The sequence below is a fragment of the Microtus oregoni genome, unplaced genomic scaffold (genome assembly GCF_018167655.1).
Source record: "Microtus oregoni isolate MIOR12 unplaced genomic scaffold, Mior012 000058F_ref0000040, whole genome shotgun sequence".
Classification (NCBI taxonomy): Eukaryota; Metazoa; Chordata; class Mammalia; order Rodentia; family Cricetidae; genus Microtus; species Microtus oregoni.
This window is the reverse complement of record NW_024543834.1, coordinates 137,100-155,223: the sequence shown is the minus strand read 5'-3', so window position 1 is coordinate 155,223 and position 18,124 is coordinate 137,100. Positions and strand designations below refer to the sequence as shown.

The 18,124-nt window shown below is 50.9% G+C and overlaps 1 protein-coding gene across 4 annotated transcripts in view; it reads right to left on the bottom strand.

Moving 5' to 3' along the window:
- LOC121438893 (arf-GAP with SH3 domain, ANK repeat and PH domain-containing protein 2) overlaps positions 1 to 16,849 on the bottom strand; it is a 151,862-nt gene extending 135,013 nt beyond the window's left edge. For all 4 annotated transcript variants that reach the window (XM_041639378.1, XM_041639381.1, XM_041639379.1 and 1 more), the window contains exon 1: positions 16,435 to 16,849. In XM_041639378.1, coding sequence (XP_041495312.1) covers positions 16,435 to 16,560 — 126 coding nt within the window. In that variant the 5' untranslated portion in view covers positions 16,561 to 16,849. The remainder of the gene's footprint in view (positions 1 to 16,434) is intronic.
- Positions 16,850 to 18,124: the final 1,275 nt, after the last annotated feature.

Sequence of the window (18,124 nt, the reverse complement as noted above, 5' to 3'; positions counted from 1 at the left end):
GGAGGACACCGCAGGGCTAGCCACATGGGCAGCGCTGCAGGCTGGTGGCACTCCTCACACAACGTCTGCCCTTACAGCTGGGGACTGACGGGTACAACCCTAAAAATGTAGGGTCTGGGTGTGGAAGCGGCTAACAGTGCAAACATCTCAGATACAGGAACGCTGGGGATGCTGGAGGCAGATGAAGGGATACACACTCACTCCAGGGGTCAGAGCCCCACTCCTCCAGTCTGCTGGCTGATCAACACCCCACCCCACCCCTCCTGCTCAGCTGACCATGTCTCAGTTCCCTTAAGCATGCGCCTATAAGGGGGCACCCTGATCCCCGCACACTGCAGGAAAGAGGAGCTGCCTCATGGTGCCTCTACCACCACTCCTCAGCATCCAAGTAGTGCTTCTCCCTGGCGAGAGCTGGGAGAGCCCACACATACCAGTGGTGCCGAGCATGGTCTGAGCCGGCCATACGGCCTGCTGGCACTTTCCCTGGATGGGTTATTTTCCCAGACACCCTATGACTGGCTCCCTGAGTCTCCTACTCATAAACAGCCCTGCGCCCGGACAGGAAGAAGTGGCAGCAAGAGATGAGATTTGGCAGGGGTGAGCACTCAGCCCACAGACTCCACCTCCCCTCTTTGGTTTTTCAAGACGGGGTTTCTTTGTGTAGCAGTTCTGGCTGCCCTGGAACTTGCTTGGTAAACCAGGCTGGTCTTGAACTCACTGAGACCGGCCTGTCTCCCAAGTGCTGGGATTAAAGGCATGCGCCACCACCGCCCCTCTTCTTTTCAATAGAGCCCTACGGCAGTGGCAGGAGGCTGAACTTGCCAAAATACAGATTCCACAGGCTGCAAGGTGCATTGGAAGTCATGGCCCAGGAGTCTCTGGTCAAGAAATAGGCACATGGTATTTGGGAAACTGGCAGAGAGGCCCCTGCTGCAGGCTCATGAGAAAACTCCAGTCTCTGCAGTGTACACAGCTCTACAATAGGCTTCTGTAAATCAACTAGGTATACATAAATGACTTTTAAACAGGTCCCTCAAGTGCAGGACAAGATGGTATGTTAATATGGTAACAAACACAAACTCCAAGCAAAAAATCCTAATCTCCACATAGACAGCAAGCTACCTGAGCTGGCGCAAGCTCTCTCAGCCCCTCTCATGTGCAACAGGGTAAGAAAGACATATGTCAGGGTACACGGGAGCAAAGCAAGTCCTCCTTCAGGGCCTTACCTGCTTCCTCCTCCCCCCATCCTCTTTCTCTGGTAGACCACTGCTTCTCCTTCCTCCATCCTAGGAGGCCCGGGAAGGCAGGGACTCTGGGCGTCTCCGGCCTGTACAAAGCTGCAGTGCAGGAAGAAATGAAGACCTGAAAAAACCAACCACAAGCCCACAACTTCCCAACTATGCGATAGGGCTGACAGTGAGCAGGCAGTCCCTCTGACATATTCCTTCCCTGACCCTCCCAGCGCTTTAACTCAGAGGCCCATCACCACCTTAGAATGGCTAATCCTCATACAAGACTCCCTGCCTCTGGCCTTTCTCCTCCTCTCCACCCTCAGTCCCACAAAATCCGGGATGCGTTTCCAAGGGTCAAGCCCATCCCTCCCTCCACATCCCAGCTCTGACCCACTTGTCATCAGGCTCAGTTATCGTCAGAGGGAAAACCGGAACTAAAGAGGCAGAGGGCAGAAGGGCTAGCCTTCACTGAGCATAAATTTGCAAGGGTAGAAATGGCTGCCTCCACCGGCGGCTAAACACCTAGCCACTGCCACAGGCAAATATTTAAACAGGGGTCCATGAGTCCCAGGGACAACTACAAGTACATACAAAAACAAGCTGCAGCCGGGCGATGGTGGCGCACGCCTTTAATCCCAGCACTCGGGAGGCAGAGGCAGGCGGATCTCTGTGAGTTCGAGACCAGCCTGGTCTACAGAGCGAGTTCCAGGACAGGCTCCAAAGCCACAGAGAAACCCTGTCTCGAAAAACCAAAAAAAAAACACAAACAAAAAAAAAAAAAAAACAAGCTGCAGGATGGAGTTAGCTAAACCCAAGTGTCCAAACTCCACTTGCATGAGACCTCAACTCAATCTAACCTCCTCTGAGATTCCCATGCTACAAGGGAGAGAAGCCAGGACCCCATTCTCCAGCTCCAAGGGGCACACACACCTCACAGAACCTTGTCATTCCGAGTGTACACATTTTAAGTCAATCTCCATGATGGAACTGTGTGTGGATAACAACAGACAGACAGACAGACAGACAGACGAATGGATGAACAAAAAAGCCACCCAACTACATCAAAGGGAAAACACCTTAAGAATTCAAAGAAGAGCCAGGCAGTGGTGGTGCACGCCTTTAATCCCAGCACTCAGGACGGGACGCAGAGGCAGAAGGATCTCTGTGAGTTTGAGGCCAACCTAGTCGACAGAGAGTTCCAGGACAGCCAGGACAACACAGTCTCAAAAGCCAGCACAAAAGAAGTAAGAGAAGAAAATGGTTCTGGTGTGTGGTAGGATTAAGGAAGTTACAGGGAAGAGGATCAATAGCCTGCAGTGGAGAAATCAGGTATTCATTGAAATACGATAGGGAGCAGAGACTCGACAACAATGCTTGAAATACTTCCCTGATTCTCTAATTGTTTCAAAAATATGCCATGACCACCTTGATTAGGACAACTACAACAAGCCTGTCAAAGGGGACTTGGCTGGGCCTCAACACACGACCGCATGCTGGGCACCCTATTCAACTGTGTGGGCTCAGTCTTCACCCTGGGGCATGAGGAGGGAACTAGAGGCACACATGGGCACACCCCCTCACAGGATGAGTTTCCCTCTCGCCATAGCGGACACAAACACCCACCGGCCTGTGGACACATCACAGGAACCCAAGTCTGTATTTTTCTGCCACTGACCAGACGCCACCCTCAAGGAAACCTTGCAAGCCTTCTGAGAGCCAACACCACAGGAAGGAGCTGTACACAGAAACTAATTTTCTCAGTGAACGTGAGCCCATAAATTACACGGCAAAATTTATGATCTATTTTCACGGCTACATTCCTTGAGGGATGGCATGGGGCTCAGCCCACAGAATCAGAGTTTCCCTGATTTGGGCTTGCTTTCTGTTGTTGTTTTAGTTTGGGGAGCTTCGAGGTATTGGGGACCAACACCAGGGCTTGCTGTCCCACAGTGTCATAGCCAGTCTCTAACTTCAGCTCATCTTGGTGACAATCTACACACCAGGAGCTGCAGCTGCGGCTTCGTGGGACCCTCCTAGTCTTGCCTAGTCTGTTCTGGTCTAACTCTCACTTCTTCTCACTGGCCTTTGCGGCAGAACACACAAAGCTCTGCCGCTCCCCAATCACTGTGTCTTTCTCACTCGCCCCCAGCTCTCCTGCACGCACACCCTGTGGCTGACGGCTTCCTTCAGCTCAGAGTACATTTTCCTTTGGAAAAACAGCAAATGTCTGAAATACTCATTCATCTGCTGCTGCCGCTACTCCATAATTCAGTTCAAAATCCAGCCATGTGTCAGCTACATAGCGAGTACAGCAGCTCAGGCTGCATCTGAGGCAGAAACAGAGCCCAGAATGAGACAGGCTGGGGCCTCTCTGGCTAGTATATAGATGCGTGAAGGATCCAAGAAGGCTCATAAATTAAAAGAGCAAATGAAACAGGGGCCCTTCAGGGATTTCGCATTAACAACAGCTAAAGCCATCTTGTCCTAGGATCAATCAAGCCTCTCCTACTTTGCTTCGACCGGCAAGAAATCATGCGCTCTGAAAAAAATCAAGCTTCAATGTGGCTACCGGAGATAATAAATTATTTGAAAAGATAGAGAGCAATACGCCCCGGCTCTGGAAGGCTGAGGAGGTGACGTGGTGGGAACGGAAGCCAGTGTTCAGTGTCACAGCTCAGTGAACAGGGAGAGGCAGGGGTCTGCTGCCTGAAATCCCAAAAGTCACATATGGTAAGACCAGTTTCTTGGAAGGAGAAATCATGGGCCCAGAGGGTCTAGAAACACACAAGGAGAAAGACAAGGGGAGACAAACCCAGGCTTCAGACACTGTGGCCTAAGCATCCCGGTCCCCAAAGGAAAGAGGGGGATCGGAGAAGGGACAGAAAAGGGGGACAGGGCTGGCTTCCAGGGCTTTCCTGAGGCTTGTTCTCGCCCTAGCAAACAAATCCAGCAGAACCTTTCAGATCTTCCAAATGGCAAGCTGGTGCCCTGGCAAGCTTTGGCCGAGGCAAACAAGAGCTACAGGTTCCTACAACCTCTCAGCTGCTGTAGTAAACGATATCATTCATACGACTATGGTAGTACACAAACATCATTCATTTCCAAACTGCAACACACCGGAGAGCAGACTGTGAGACAAGGACCATCCACCCTGACCTTCAGGGAGAAAAAGCAGCTGCCCTGAGAGAACGAGCCAAGGAGATGGTTCTGAAAAGAGGCTGCTACAGGGCAGACGTGTGAACAACGGGGGACATGGGGAGCATCCGGCCCTGGCTCCCACTGAACCAGAACTCCCAAGTGACTCGCAAGCACCATGGCCCAATGAGGTGAGCATCGTAACCCTATAAAACAGAGCAAAGGCATCCCCTACTATGTTCCTTTGCCACCAAAGTCTAGGCTAGTATGTCTTCCCAGTTTCCCAGCCCACAGAAAACCCAAATGAGAAGGAAGATGAATTCAATTAAATAGAAACAATTTCAGCTATGCATAAAAACAGTTACATTAATACCCAAGTCAGGGCAGAAGAGACGGCTCCGTCAGTAAAGAACCTGCGATCAAGCCTGAGCGTGTCCAGTCCCCAGGGCCCATGTATTTAAACATGGGAACAGACTTATTTTGGAAAAGGTCTTTTCTATGTAGCTCCGACTGTCCTAGAACTCACGCTGTAGACCAGGCTAGCCTCGAACTCACAGAGACCCACCTGCCTCTGCGTCCCACGTGCTGGGATCAAAGGTGTGCACCACCACACCCAGCACAAGAACAGACTTCGTAAAGTTGTTCTATAACCTGTACACATACGCATGGACTATGCGCCATGGTGCGCATGTGCACACACAATTAATAAATAAGGAGCTTTAAAAATATGTCTAAGTCGATGATTCAGTAAAGAGTCCACAGACGTTCATCAGACTTTTAAACACTGATGTTGCAGAGGTGGAGAGATGGCTCAGCAAGTTTAGAGTATGTCCTAGTTAGCTCTTTCTATCACTGCGATAAACACCATGATCAAAAGGGACTTGGGGAGGAAAGGGCTTATTTAATCGTTCAGCTCACAGCCCATCTCCAATGAAAGCCATGGCAGGAAACTGGGGTCTGGAACTGACGCGGAGGCTATGAGGAAAGCACAGCTCACCGGCTTGCTCTTCATGGCTCCCTCAGGCTGCTTTCTTACACAGCCCAGGACTACCCGCCCACCCAGGGACGACGCTGATGCAGGGGATTGGGTCCTCCCCCATCACTCACTAATGAAGGAGATGGCCCACAGACTTTGCAACAGGCAGTTCTGATGCAGGCATTTTCTTCCCTGACAGCCCTATGATATGTGAGGTTGACGAGAAATTAACCGGGGCCTGGTGTGTCCAGCTCTCATAGCGGACCTGAGTTTGGCTCCCAGAGACCCATATGAGGAAGCTCACAACTGCCTGGCACTCCAGCTCCAGGGTATCTGATGCCCCCTCCTGAACCCTGGGCACGGCACTCTCATACATGCACATACACACACATATAAACAAAAACATTTAAATAAAACTTTTAATGCTTTGTTTCCAAGGATACCATGAAGGGAATAAAATGACAATCCAAAATGGGAGCGTTTGCAGGGTGCACGCAACTACTGTTCAGCTTCCAGAATATATGATGTGTGTGCGTACGACTCATTAATGAATAGACAAGTTTAAAAACAAAGTAAGACAAAAATGGGCAAAGGACTTGAGAAGTGAGTCCTCCAAAAACAATATATACGAACAACCACAGGCACACGAAACATGGCTCGACATCCCCATCCATCCATCAAAGAAATGCAAATCAAACTCATAGTAAGACACAGCTCCGCACAATTAGCATTGACAAGGATGTGGGGAAACTGGAAACTTACACATGGCTGGAGGGAATACGGCGGGATGTAGCCATTTTAAAGTCTAGCAATTCCTTTTTACTCAAAAACTTCAATACCGAGTCACCCTGTGACTTAGCAATGCAGCTCCATGAGAATATAATACGTCTACAGAAGGACTTACAAAAAACATCCAGTGAATCACTCATAATAGCCAAAAACGCATTAATAATCCAAATATCCACCAACTGACGGGCAAACCAAGTGTGTTGCAACACACAATGAGATTCAGCCATTACAAGGGGCAAAGTGCAGATTCATACCACAGCACGAATAAACCCTGAAAACATTAGTCATGCGAAAGAAGACAGCACAGAAGGCCGCATGATGTTCGATTCCATATTATGAGATGTCCACGGTAAAATCCACGGAGACCAAAAGCAGATCAGGGGGTGCCCAGGGTAAAGGAACAGGAGAACAGGAAATTCAAAGTCACAGTGACACAGAGGCCCAGTCAGAACTGGAACCCAGCCCTCCTAACTCCCTGGCTACCGATCTAGTCCCGCCACAAACCACCAACACAATGGGCAAACGTGAGAACCAATGCTGTTTGAGGCAGTGTATCTCCCAAGGATGAGTAGGCCACTCCTCCTCCATCTAAAACCTCCATACAAGAACGCCAGGAGCCTGAACAGATGAGTCGAAAGTCAAAGCAGTTGCAGATCTTAGTTCCAGGGACCCACATGGGGGGCTCATAACCACTGTAACCCCCACCCCAGGAGCCTGAAACCTATTCTGACCTCCTTGTGCTCCTGCAAGCACGCGCTGCACACTTACTCTCAGGCTCACACATATTCACAGTGAGTGAGCAAATAAATAAGTCCATGAAAGAAAGCCAGCACTTATGTGATGTTCAGTAGCCCACATTAAGCACTAAACTCTGCGATCATTAACACAGCCTGCCTTTTGCCAGAGAGATGAAAGAACAAGGCAGAATCAAGAGATCAAGATATGTGGTCCATAGGTGGGGGAAACAAAAACCCCAGACAAGCTGGTCCCATTTGTCCCAGATTTCAGCCAGCAGTGAACCCAACAGAATTCCAGATCAGGTGGCAACGGCCATGCTGACTACAGAGGTCTTTGGGGAGGGAATCTTTCAAGGGAGGAGTGGAAGAGGTCAAGCTCATTTTGACTTCCAACTTCTCAAAAAGTACAAATCTAGGGCTGGAGAGATGGCTCAGTGGTTAAGAGCACTGCCTGCTCTTCCAAAGGTCCTGAGTTCAATTCCCGGCAACCACATGGTGGCTCACAACCATCTGTAGTGAGGTCTGGTGACCTCTTCTGGCCTGCAAACATACACACAGACAGAATATTGTATACATAATAAATAAATAAATATAAAAAAAGTACAAATCTAAATATCCACATGAAAGATAAAGGTTGGAGAGAAGGCTGGGCGGTGGTGGCGCATGCCTTTAATCCCAGCACTCGGGGAGGCAGAGGCAGGCCGGATCTCTGTGAATTCGAGGCCAGTCTGGTGTATAAGAGCTAGTTCCAGGACAGGCTCCAAAGCTACAAAGAAACCCTGTCTCGAAAAACCACAAAAGAAAAAAGAAAAAAAAGTAGGAGAGAAGAAGCTCACTGGACCAGAAGTTAAGAGAGCTCTCGCCCGGCCCTCCGCTGTTACATCCCCTCTACCAGGGTCTGCCTGGACCTGTACACATCCCTGAGACATCCTTCAGGGTCACCTCACCAAACACAGATCTGCTGGCCTGAAAACACACCCTGAGTCTGTTCACTGTGAGGTCCTTTTAAAGACACAATCCAGATGGCTTTCTGGAACCCACAGCCCTAGGGGCCAGGTGTATCCTTTTAACAACTCACTTAGTGGCAGTGAAGGCGACTAGGGAGGAAGTTCAGGTGGCAGAGTGCTTGCCTGGCATGTAAGAGGTCCAGGGTTTGGTCCTAGCACCCTATGAACCAGGAATGATGACGGCACATGCCATCACATCCAAACCCACACATACATCCTCTTCTTGCTCTCTCTCAAATCCATGGCCTCTTTTTTCATTGTGTATGTGTGTGTATTTCTAAATACATAAACACAACCTGCTCAGTCTGTATAACGTTGTACATATGTATGTTTTCAGGACTGACCATTGGGTATTTGGGAACCAATCAACATAGACACATTTTTTTAACATAGAACTAAAAGCCCATAGAAATATTGGTTATTGTCACTGTTGTTTAAAAGAATTAGGTTTCTTCCAGGAAACTAGGGAGAGAGGCCCCAAGAGCCTGCCGGTGTGATAAAAATTCTAAGGCACAGGAACCTGTCATTTGAAGGCGCTGTCTTCATCAACCACCTGATGCTACTGACAAAGTCGTCACTAGCAACCAGTAGAAAGATGACATCATTAATAACACCCTAGACAGGGCAGCCTCCTGCCAGAGTGTGAGCAATAGCTGGCCACCTCTCTGCAGGGCTGGGCTAGGCAGGAGAGGAAAGAGGAAGGGAGGATCTACCTCAGAGATCAGCCCAGGGATCTACCAGAAGTTCCCACTCAAGGAGAGCAACAGAGCTGACTCACAAAAACCAGCAACAAGAGAAGCCACGCTGACCCAAAGGCATTAATGCAAAGGGTTTCCATAGGCACCAGCTCTACAGAACAGATGGCTACAGAAACAGCAAACCGTGATGTCAAAATGTTCCATCTGAGGCCTGGGAAAACAGCCCAGTGGATAAAGCACTAGTTGCACAAAGATGAGGACCAGCGTTCAGATCCCAGAACCCACATCACTGTTGAGTGGACACGGTGGCCGGCCTGAATTCATGGTTTGGAAGGTAAAAACAGGGGATCCTGGGGCAAGCATCAGTATCTGTGAGCTCTAGGTTCAATTGAAATACCCTGCTTCAATGGCTAAGGCAGAACAAGATCAGGAGACCCCTGATATCAACCTAAGCCTACACACACACACACACACACACATACACACACACACAGGAACACATATGTCCATGGAAGAAAAAGAAAATCTTGGTCTGAATCCTGGCTCCAAGTCAGGCCAGCTCTGCGAAGTCAGTGAGGTGTGGTTAATCTTCAGTAACAGCCGAGTTACAGCCAAGCATGTCTGATACTCAATAAAATGCCCCCAAAATACAGGAAGACAGGGAGGGGAGTCCCAGCATCCAGCACGCTCTGCTACAGCAGTTAGCTCACACAATAACCTCACCCTGCAACACAGTCCATCAGGACTCCCTGACCCCGCTGGGTGGAAGGTACCTGGGAATCTGCCATCATTTCCCACCGGAGCTTGTCCTACATCAAGGTCAGCACATAACATGTTAGACAAACAAGAACAGGACAAGCAGAAGAGCTGGCCTGCAGAGGTCCTGGTCCTAACTGATGGACTCATACGGTACAACTGTAGGCCTGCCGAACTCAGAAGCATGCTATAACGCCAGGGAAACTGCCCAAGGCCTCACCTGTGGAGCAGCATGGGGAATCCTGGTGACATCAAAGTTAGGTAGTCCTCTCCACACACCTCCCTCCGCCCCCCACCCCCGACTGCCCTGGAACTCTATAACACTGGCTTAGAGGGCAACTCTTCTCAGCTAGATTTCCAGAACCATGACACTGACAATAGTTCCACGGTCTGGTTTACAGCGTTTGCAAAGAAGTCAACCACCAAAGCCAAAGACATCAGACCATCAAGCTTGGAACCTTCTGTCTGAATTCAAGGAATCCATACACTTGGAAGAGAGGGAAAAAAAAGGTCCCTGTGTATACATCATTTGCATCTAACTGAAATTCAGCCGTTCTTCAGGAGTGAACGAAAGCCACACATCCCAGTTAGTGTAAGTGTCACTTGGGACTCCAATGGAAGGTGCCACAACACCACATTAGAATCATTAGCAACGCCACACGGTATTATTTACACTTGTAGTACGCCACAGTGCAGGTACTTATTAGACCCAATAATAAATCTTCACATTATTAACAACAAAAGCCACATACTAGTATGTCATATCAAATTTTCCAAGTGTTTTACAAACTGAAATTCAGTATAACTGGTGCTTCCTTTGAAACCTTAAGTTCCTATTGTGTGCGCTCACCATTTTCTGCAGGGTACCTGTAATACTGCCAGCACTCAAAGGCTGAGAGGGAGCATGAGGGCTAGCCTGGGCTACACAGTAAGCAGTAAGACTACAGAAAGGACAAGAGGAACAGGGAGTATCTTCAAAGAGGCACACTGCCAAAGGGCTCCATGGCACAAAAGGGGGAAAATGCGAAGCTAAAATGAAGCTTCACACACGACCCGAAGGTCAGTTCACTACAGGCCTGTCCCTTTGCACAGTCCTGGTATCTGGCAGTGACACTATTTACCGGGCACCTAAATACATTTATGGACAAATAAACTCAACCAGATTCCTCTGGAAGAATAATCGCCATCATAAGAACACAGTATCGGCATTCTAGTTCCAACCGGCAGTCCCTTTATCCCACGGTATCACACCCACTAAAACTGCAAAAGCAGAGAAGCAGGTGGAGAGGCCCCAGCGAGCCACCTACTTCGAAATCCTGGTCACGGGGTCACATTAGGGCATCACGTCTGAATGAGCCCAGCTCATTTCAGTGGAAAGACCTAGAAACGGGAGAGCGTGCCAACGAACAAGTAACACCTGCTAACGTCTGCCCAGAAACACAGCAATGGCAAGGCTCCCTTTAGCCCCCTCCACACCCTGCTTAGTTTCCGCAGTAAGACGGGTCCCAACACAAGTCCTGGAACCAGCCATGCTGCAATGCAGGCCTGGCCACTGCCACTAAGCCTTGATGGCCAGTGCCAGCGTCACCTTGGGGTTGATGGAAGCCCTTCTTCCAGTGTTGGGGCATGAGCTGTGTGACATTCGCACCACAGCGGCCACACACACAGTAAGCATCTGCCAGCAGATTCTCCCAGTTCAAAGGACACTTGGCCTTGACTCTGCCACCACTCATCACTGGAAGGACTGCAACAAACTCCTAACCCCTCACACTTCTGTCCTCTCGGTCCTCTCACTCGTCTTCCCTCTTTTCTCCTAAGCCTAGGGACAACCATAAAAATGTAAACCTTTAAAATATAAATGAGTGTCTGGAGAAGCCGCTCAGCAGTTGAGAGCGCTTACAACGAACAGGTAGTTCAAAGCTGCTGTAACCACAGCTCCAAGGGTTCCCTGAGGGTACCTGGACATGCATGGCACATACACACACAAATAAATAACATAAATTCTAAAGAGGAAATCAGGTCATGATAGTGTGAGCCCCAAACCAAACCACAGCACACCACATCAAAAATGCAAATTCCCTCCCCAAGGCAAAGCCCTGTGAGCACTGGCCCCTCCTCTCCCTCCCTTGCCTCTGACCACAGGCCTGTCTACCCCTAATACTCAGGTCTCCAGGTCTTTTCCTGGGCTCTTCTAAGCACAGATCTCTCAAGCAGGCCTCTGTGTCCCAGACTGCTCAAAGGTCACCTCTGCCTTTATTTCAGCTTCCTCCCACCTCCAAAACCACTCTCTACACCGCCTTATGGATAACCTTGACTTATCGTTACCTGGGTCAATCAGTGATTGTCTCCAGGAAGGAACCTGTTAAGAATGTGGAGGTTCCAGGCCTTGCCTAAATCAGATGAGATGAGAATTCTGGAGAGTGGGACCAGGTTCTTCCAGTCCACAAGACCCCTCTCCCCCACTGGGCAACTCTGAAACATGGCCAGGACTCACTTTCAAACCTGCTGCAATGCACACTGTTCCTGGGAGCGTTGTTAAAATGCAGATTCTCATTCCACAGCCCTGGGGGAGGGGGGGCGGGGGGGCCCGCAAAGCTCTCTGCAAGTTCCACACCACACTCACACTGCCTGGTGAAGCACTTTGGAGTTCCAAGGGCCTAAAACCACACTCGCCAAGGGAACTTTCCACAAGTATGTAGAACGAAGTTCTAACTCAGCATCATTTGGCAGTCACGGTTAACCCATGTGCCTACTAGGCATCGGAGATAGACTAATGTGACCAAGGAGCTGACTTCATTCTTGGGCCAACAGTGCAGAATATGTGTGCCCTACCATAAAAGGCATCGACAAATTCTTGGCCTAAGCAGACTGGATGGATAGGAAAATCCCACCAAAGGCCTAGTTGATCTTGATCGCCAGCTCAGGAGTGGGTAAATATTTGCCAAAGGTAAGGGCACAGATATGGAAGACTGGATTAAACCACCTTGGAGCCACTTGAGACACACCACCCTTCAAGGCCCTCTCCACCCCACAGCCCTGACCACACCTCACAAGCAGTACCAGTCTTGGGCTTTACATCAGTCACCCTGGACATTCTTGTAGACATGGCCTGTCATCCGAGTGCACTGATCTGCCTGGAGGACGTTTCTCCCATTGGACCACAAGTTTTCTCAAAGAGGACGGATTTCTAATCCTTTCAGCAGGATTCCATAGATCCCAAATGAACAGCAGCAAGAGCTAGGACCCACAAGGAGGGCACCAGCAGCGCTTCTACTACTAATCATAAAAGAGAAATTAAATTCAGCTGGAGGGGGAAACCAGGTCCATTCTAACTGATTCGACATGATCCAGATACATCCACGGAGATCTCAGAGCAGCATAGCACGGTGGCCTGTTGGCCTAGAGAGGTTTCCTCCCAAGATCACAAATGTCCTGGGAAAGAAATGGTATCCTTCTGACCGTGGAACCAAAATCTGCTAGCCTGGGATCTTGAAGGAGCTGGTTTACAAACAGGTCACAGCTCAGAATCAAAAGCAAGGCCAGTTCCCATTGGAACTGCGGGGCGGAGCCTGGCCCATGAAGAGCAGGCCCCCTGGGAGTCTACACAGTCCAGATGTTCATTCTCCCTTTTCAGTGAGAACAGCAAAGAGGTTTCCAAGGTAACCAAAGACAACAGAGTGAGAATCAAGGCCTGGAAGGAAATAGATTAAATTTTAGTACTTAAGAGTCAATATCAAATTTATTTTTAAAACTGCATCAAGGCAGAATGGATGGAGCAATGAAGGCACGCCTCGCTGTCCACACGGACATCCCAAAAATGGACACATTTTTTCTCTGTTTCGGGAGTATTCTCAAGTAACCAGGGGCTTAAAGAAACTAAGAAACACAAAGAGCTGGAAAGGGGCAGCTCAGCTTTCAGATTGATGCCACAGCTACTTGTTTCCTCCCTCATCTCCAAAAGCACAAAGCTTATGCCAGTCGCGACTCCTCACTCCGCAAAGTCTGCTAAAACTGTGCAAAATAATGCGAAACCCGGAGAAAATCATCACCAAGGGGAAAGTTTAAAACCAGCCACACTCTCCTGGCTACGAAGACAACAAATACACTTGTTAGATCGAGAGAATAAATGGGGGCTGGGAAGACAGATTACGGGGTACAGTACTTGCCACACAAGCTTCTGAACCTGAGAACCTGAGTCGATCCCCAGGATCCAGGTAAAAGATCAGGACAGTAGTGATACCCCACCGCGCCCCACTCCCAGAGGCGGAGCAGGGAAAGATGAGGGAGAATTGACTGAGGAATACATCCAGCGTCAACCTCTGGCCTCAATCAGCACACAAACCATCCAGTGCACCTGCAGCCATACACAAGAGAGAGAGACAGAGGCAGACAACATTTTCCAGTTACTTTTAGGCCTTCAGCCATTCATCCATTTCCTTTCCTCCTTGCCCCATTCTCCCGCCAGGTCAAACATTAACTGCAGTGAAATCTGGTGAACCAGTTAGCAAGTAGTAAGTCAGTTGTCTGTGGGATGCTGTACCACATAACTTCACCAGTCTTCAGAAGTTCACAGACATGATGATTCAGGCTGGAAAATGGGAAAAGAAAAGGGTCTGGGGGAAGGGTGTTCCTCCCAATTCACACAACAGAAAAGTGACGGAACCTGACCTGAAGGTGGCTAGTCTGGCAAAGGGACCACTTAGAGAACACACCATTAAGCATAAGATAAGAAGCCATGTAGTTGGTGAAAGCAGCACGGGGGAGCCAAGTTCAAAGTCATCCTCTCCTAGCCTCAAGTTCCTCATCTACCAACCAGGGCTAGAGAGTCAGCACAGCAGGAATGCCATATGAAGCAAGGCCAGGCACTAGCTAACTGCTGGTCCGGGTGTGCCAGCCCAGAAAGCCTGTTTCCATCAGAAACCAACTATGACCAGACACAGCCTCCATGGGAAACCAACAGGCTGATAAATTTTTTCAATCTTATTTCTGTGAAATGTGTAACTTCATGTGCATCACAAAAGCCACGCTCATGCCTGATCCCAGCATAAAAAAGGTATCTGCTTGAAATCCAAGTATTGTGAGTATCGTGTGTTACTACATTAGACACAGAACAATTGTGTGTAATGGAAGTGAACATTAGCTAATCGAGGAGTGGGAAGAGCATTATTTGAAGCAATCCAGGCTGAGCCCTTTCAGCTTTACCTCCAACTCCAAGTTCATACACACTATATTACCCTAGAGTGGGTACTGGGTTTGCTTAAAAAGGAGATAAGCCTGAAATGGTCTTAATTCTTCCCTATTCGCAACCTGGACCCATTCTCTGCTTGGGAGACACAGGAAGCAAGCCTACAATTTAACAAAATGACCAAATCCAGTCTCTCTCCAATCTACTCAGTAACTGAGCTCTTGGGTAATCTCCTGCATTGCGTGCAAAAGCAGCTTTGGATTCATCCACTGCAAACCAAAATTAATCAGAGGCAGGATATGCCAACTTAATCGCAACTCCTTTTGCCTGGCTCCCCAACATATGCCAGTGTTAATATTTAGCTGACACGCTGCAGGGAGGAAAGCACCCCAACTTTATAAACACAAGCTCTCTTTCAAGCTTTTAAAATGCAATCCCTTCCATAAGAATGAATGACGCATTTTCCTAAAGAATGGCATTTACGGGGTGGGGGGGATGGAGACATGACTCCCCATGCCTCAGCTAAAAGGCCGTGTTTAAGCCGTGCTGGCAGAGGCAGAAGAAAGCAATCTGTACATGACTGAACTCACTACAGAAGATTTACAAGAGGATCTTTTGGAAGATGGGAGAGGAGAGAAAGAGGAGGCTGCACCAGGATGCTTAATCTAGTATTTTCCATTGAGTCTAGTCGTGACTGTGTATCTCTCCAAAGAAAAATATTTTACGCTGAACAGTCTAGATTATTTTTTTTTCAAGCGATTCTTAATAGCAGAAGCAGCGTTCAGACACCGGGAAAGGATTTAATGACATTGCTTAATTTAAAGCTCTCGGAAGACCAACCCTTTCCCCGCCCCCATCGCTGGCATGGGTATTACCCCAATCTTAAAATTCTGGCCAGAAGAAATGTAGTCATCGGTTCGCTACTGCCACACATGTGTCTTGTACGCCAGTTACCTATTGTGAGCCCCGCTGAGCGCACAAAACCTAGGAAGCCGAAAGGATGAGACTCTGAATTCGGTTTGGAAGATGAAGAAAATGATAGAAGTGTGGCTGTCCCAAGTCACACAGCCAGTCCTGGCCCAGGGACTCACACAGACCCTTCCAAGCCTTCTAATTTTCAATCCGAGCTGCTTGACTCTCACAAGATTCCTCTTCCCCGGGATCTGGAGAGCTCGCTGCTTAGCAGTTCGATACAATGACTCTGCACCTTGACAGCCCTTACTAAAATCAGGCCTTTTCCAGGTTAAGGACAAGAGAGATGACCATGGTGCCAATAGGCACCACACAGGTAGCACAGGAGCGGCCACCAGGGCCTTTCGGACCTCTATGCGGCGGCTGTCCACCTTCCCGGCGGCTCTGCTCTGCAGCACGCAGTGGGAGCTGCCAGGCCTCCCGGGCTGGGATGGCACCCCTGCCTGAGCAGCTTCGGGGTCCCCTGGACCTGCTCCGCTGCTGGCTCAGGGAGCACAGCTGCCCCCGCCGGGCCACTTCTGGAACAAGTTGGAGAGGTCCACAAGAGAGGACCCAACACCCGTGGCAGCAGCGCGCGCAGGGGTACCCGGCTCGCAGACGCCGCCGCGGACTCTGCGGTCGAAGTTGACCTTGCCGAGGTGTAGAGCAAAAGACCTGAAACCCTGCGAGGGAAACGAGAGCAGACGGGAGGGTTCCCCCAAAAAGGCCCAAGGTGGCCCAACAGCCTCTCTCCAGAGCCACCTCTCTGGGAACAAAGGGCTTCTGTGTCGGGCACTGCTGGCCCGGCCGCTACCGGCTCTGGGGGACCAGAAACTTTTCTCGGTGTGGGCGCGGGCGGCGGGCACTGTGCATCAGGCAGCAAGCGCAGACCACTGTGGGTTCCCAGGGCGCAGCGCGATCCCTGCGGCCCGAGCCGCCCGCCCCGCGCCGCCGAGGCTGCCGCTCACCTCCTCGATGGCCGCCACGGTGTTCCGGCACTGGGCCGTGCGCGTGGTGAAGCTGGAGGCCGTGGGCGCCTTGTAGTCCTCATGGGTCTCGGCCACGAATTCCGACACGGAGATCTGGTCCGGCATCGCCGCGGCGCGCGGGAGCGGACCACGGCCGCCTCAGTCGCCCAGGGTGCAGGCTCCGACCCCGCCGCCGCTCCGGGCGGCGGACAAAGGGGAGCGCGGGGCGCTGGAGCCGCCGCAGGGCGCGGGAGCCACCGCGGGACGCGCAGCGGGAGCAGGGGCGCGCGCAGCCCGCAGCTCTGCCCGCTGTGCTCCGGGATCCGCCGCCGCAGCCGACGCCGCGTCCTCTCCGAGCGAGCCCAGACGCGGGCGCGCACAGCTGGCGGGAACTGCCCGCCACCCAGCCGCGGGCCGCGACGCCTCCCGCGGAGAGGGGCGGGTCCCGGCCAGGGGGCGGTGGCCGGCGGGGCGCGGGTAGGGGCGGGGCGCAGGCCCGGCCACCAATCGGCGCTCTCGCCGCCACCGCGCCGCCGGGAAGCTGAGGCCGCAGGAAGGAGGGAGGTGCGCGCTCGGGGCCCGCCAGTCGCTGCAGGCCGCCGCATTGTGTCTGTCGCCCGGGTGTGCAGGGGTTCGAGGGCGTGCCCCACTCCCGGGCTGCAGTGCCCGGACCTCGCCACGCCAGTCCGGAACCCTGGTGCACACTCCCTGGTGGGTGTGGACTGAGACCAGGGGCTCCGGCCTTCGGGCCGGAACGAAACCCACCCTTCGCTCCCCAATCCCACCCACCCCTGGGCGAAGAACCCCCCCCACACACCGAATCCCCCGCCAGAACCTCAAGGAAAGGCCAAGTGAGACGACAATGTGGGTAGCTCGCCCCCTACAGGACGGTGAGGTCCGTCGGGGCAGCCCTCCTGCACCATAGCGGGACTAGCCGCGGGGACAGTTTGGGATGCAGTCACAGGGACCGTGTAGTGTCTGTGCACCTCCTCACAGCTTTAAGGAGCCTGGTAAAGATGGGTTTTATAGAGTTAGCCAGAAACCATAAGGCATAAGGCCGAATGGGCACTCAGACCTATGTCCTTTGACTTGGAAGAGTACTTCCAGCCCTTAGTGAACATCGTGTTCCTTAAACTTGTACAATTAGGGGTAATCCCAGTTACTTGTAAACAGGTTTCGGGTGCTAGGCCAGGCTTCACCCTACGAAGATCACAGAACGCGCTGCAATGATATTTCTATTGAAGTGAGGGAAGAGGGGACTTGAGGTCGTGTAAGAGAAGAGGGGGGCTATTGTACCTGATGGTTCTATGAGAAAGTGCTGCCGACAGCAGCTGGCCGGCCGCAGACCAGACTGGGCCAATAAAACATCTGAATTAGTACACATTTTCGTTTACAGCTCATAAGGAAATTCTCAGCTGTATTCAAAAATCCAGAGGTTCTGAATACAGCAGTCGAAAATCACACCCTGTAACTCCACCAGGCATGTGGCAGGGTTACTGCTGCCGCCAACAATACAGCCTAGAGAAACTTTTACAAGAGACCTTTTGTGTGTCTGAAAAGGAGGGACTGTGTGAGACGTTGGAAACCCAACGTGGGAGACAAAAGTGGTCTCCTGCCGCCGCAGGACAGTAGACCAGTCAATCATGTTAAAGCTCCCATGCGCAGATTTGCTGTATGAAGTGGCGGCTGG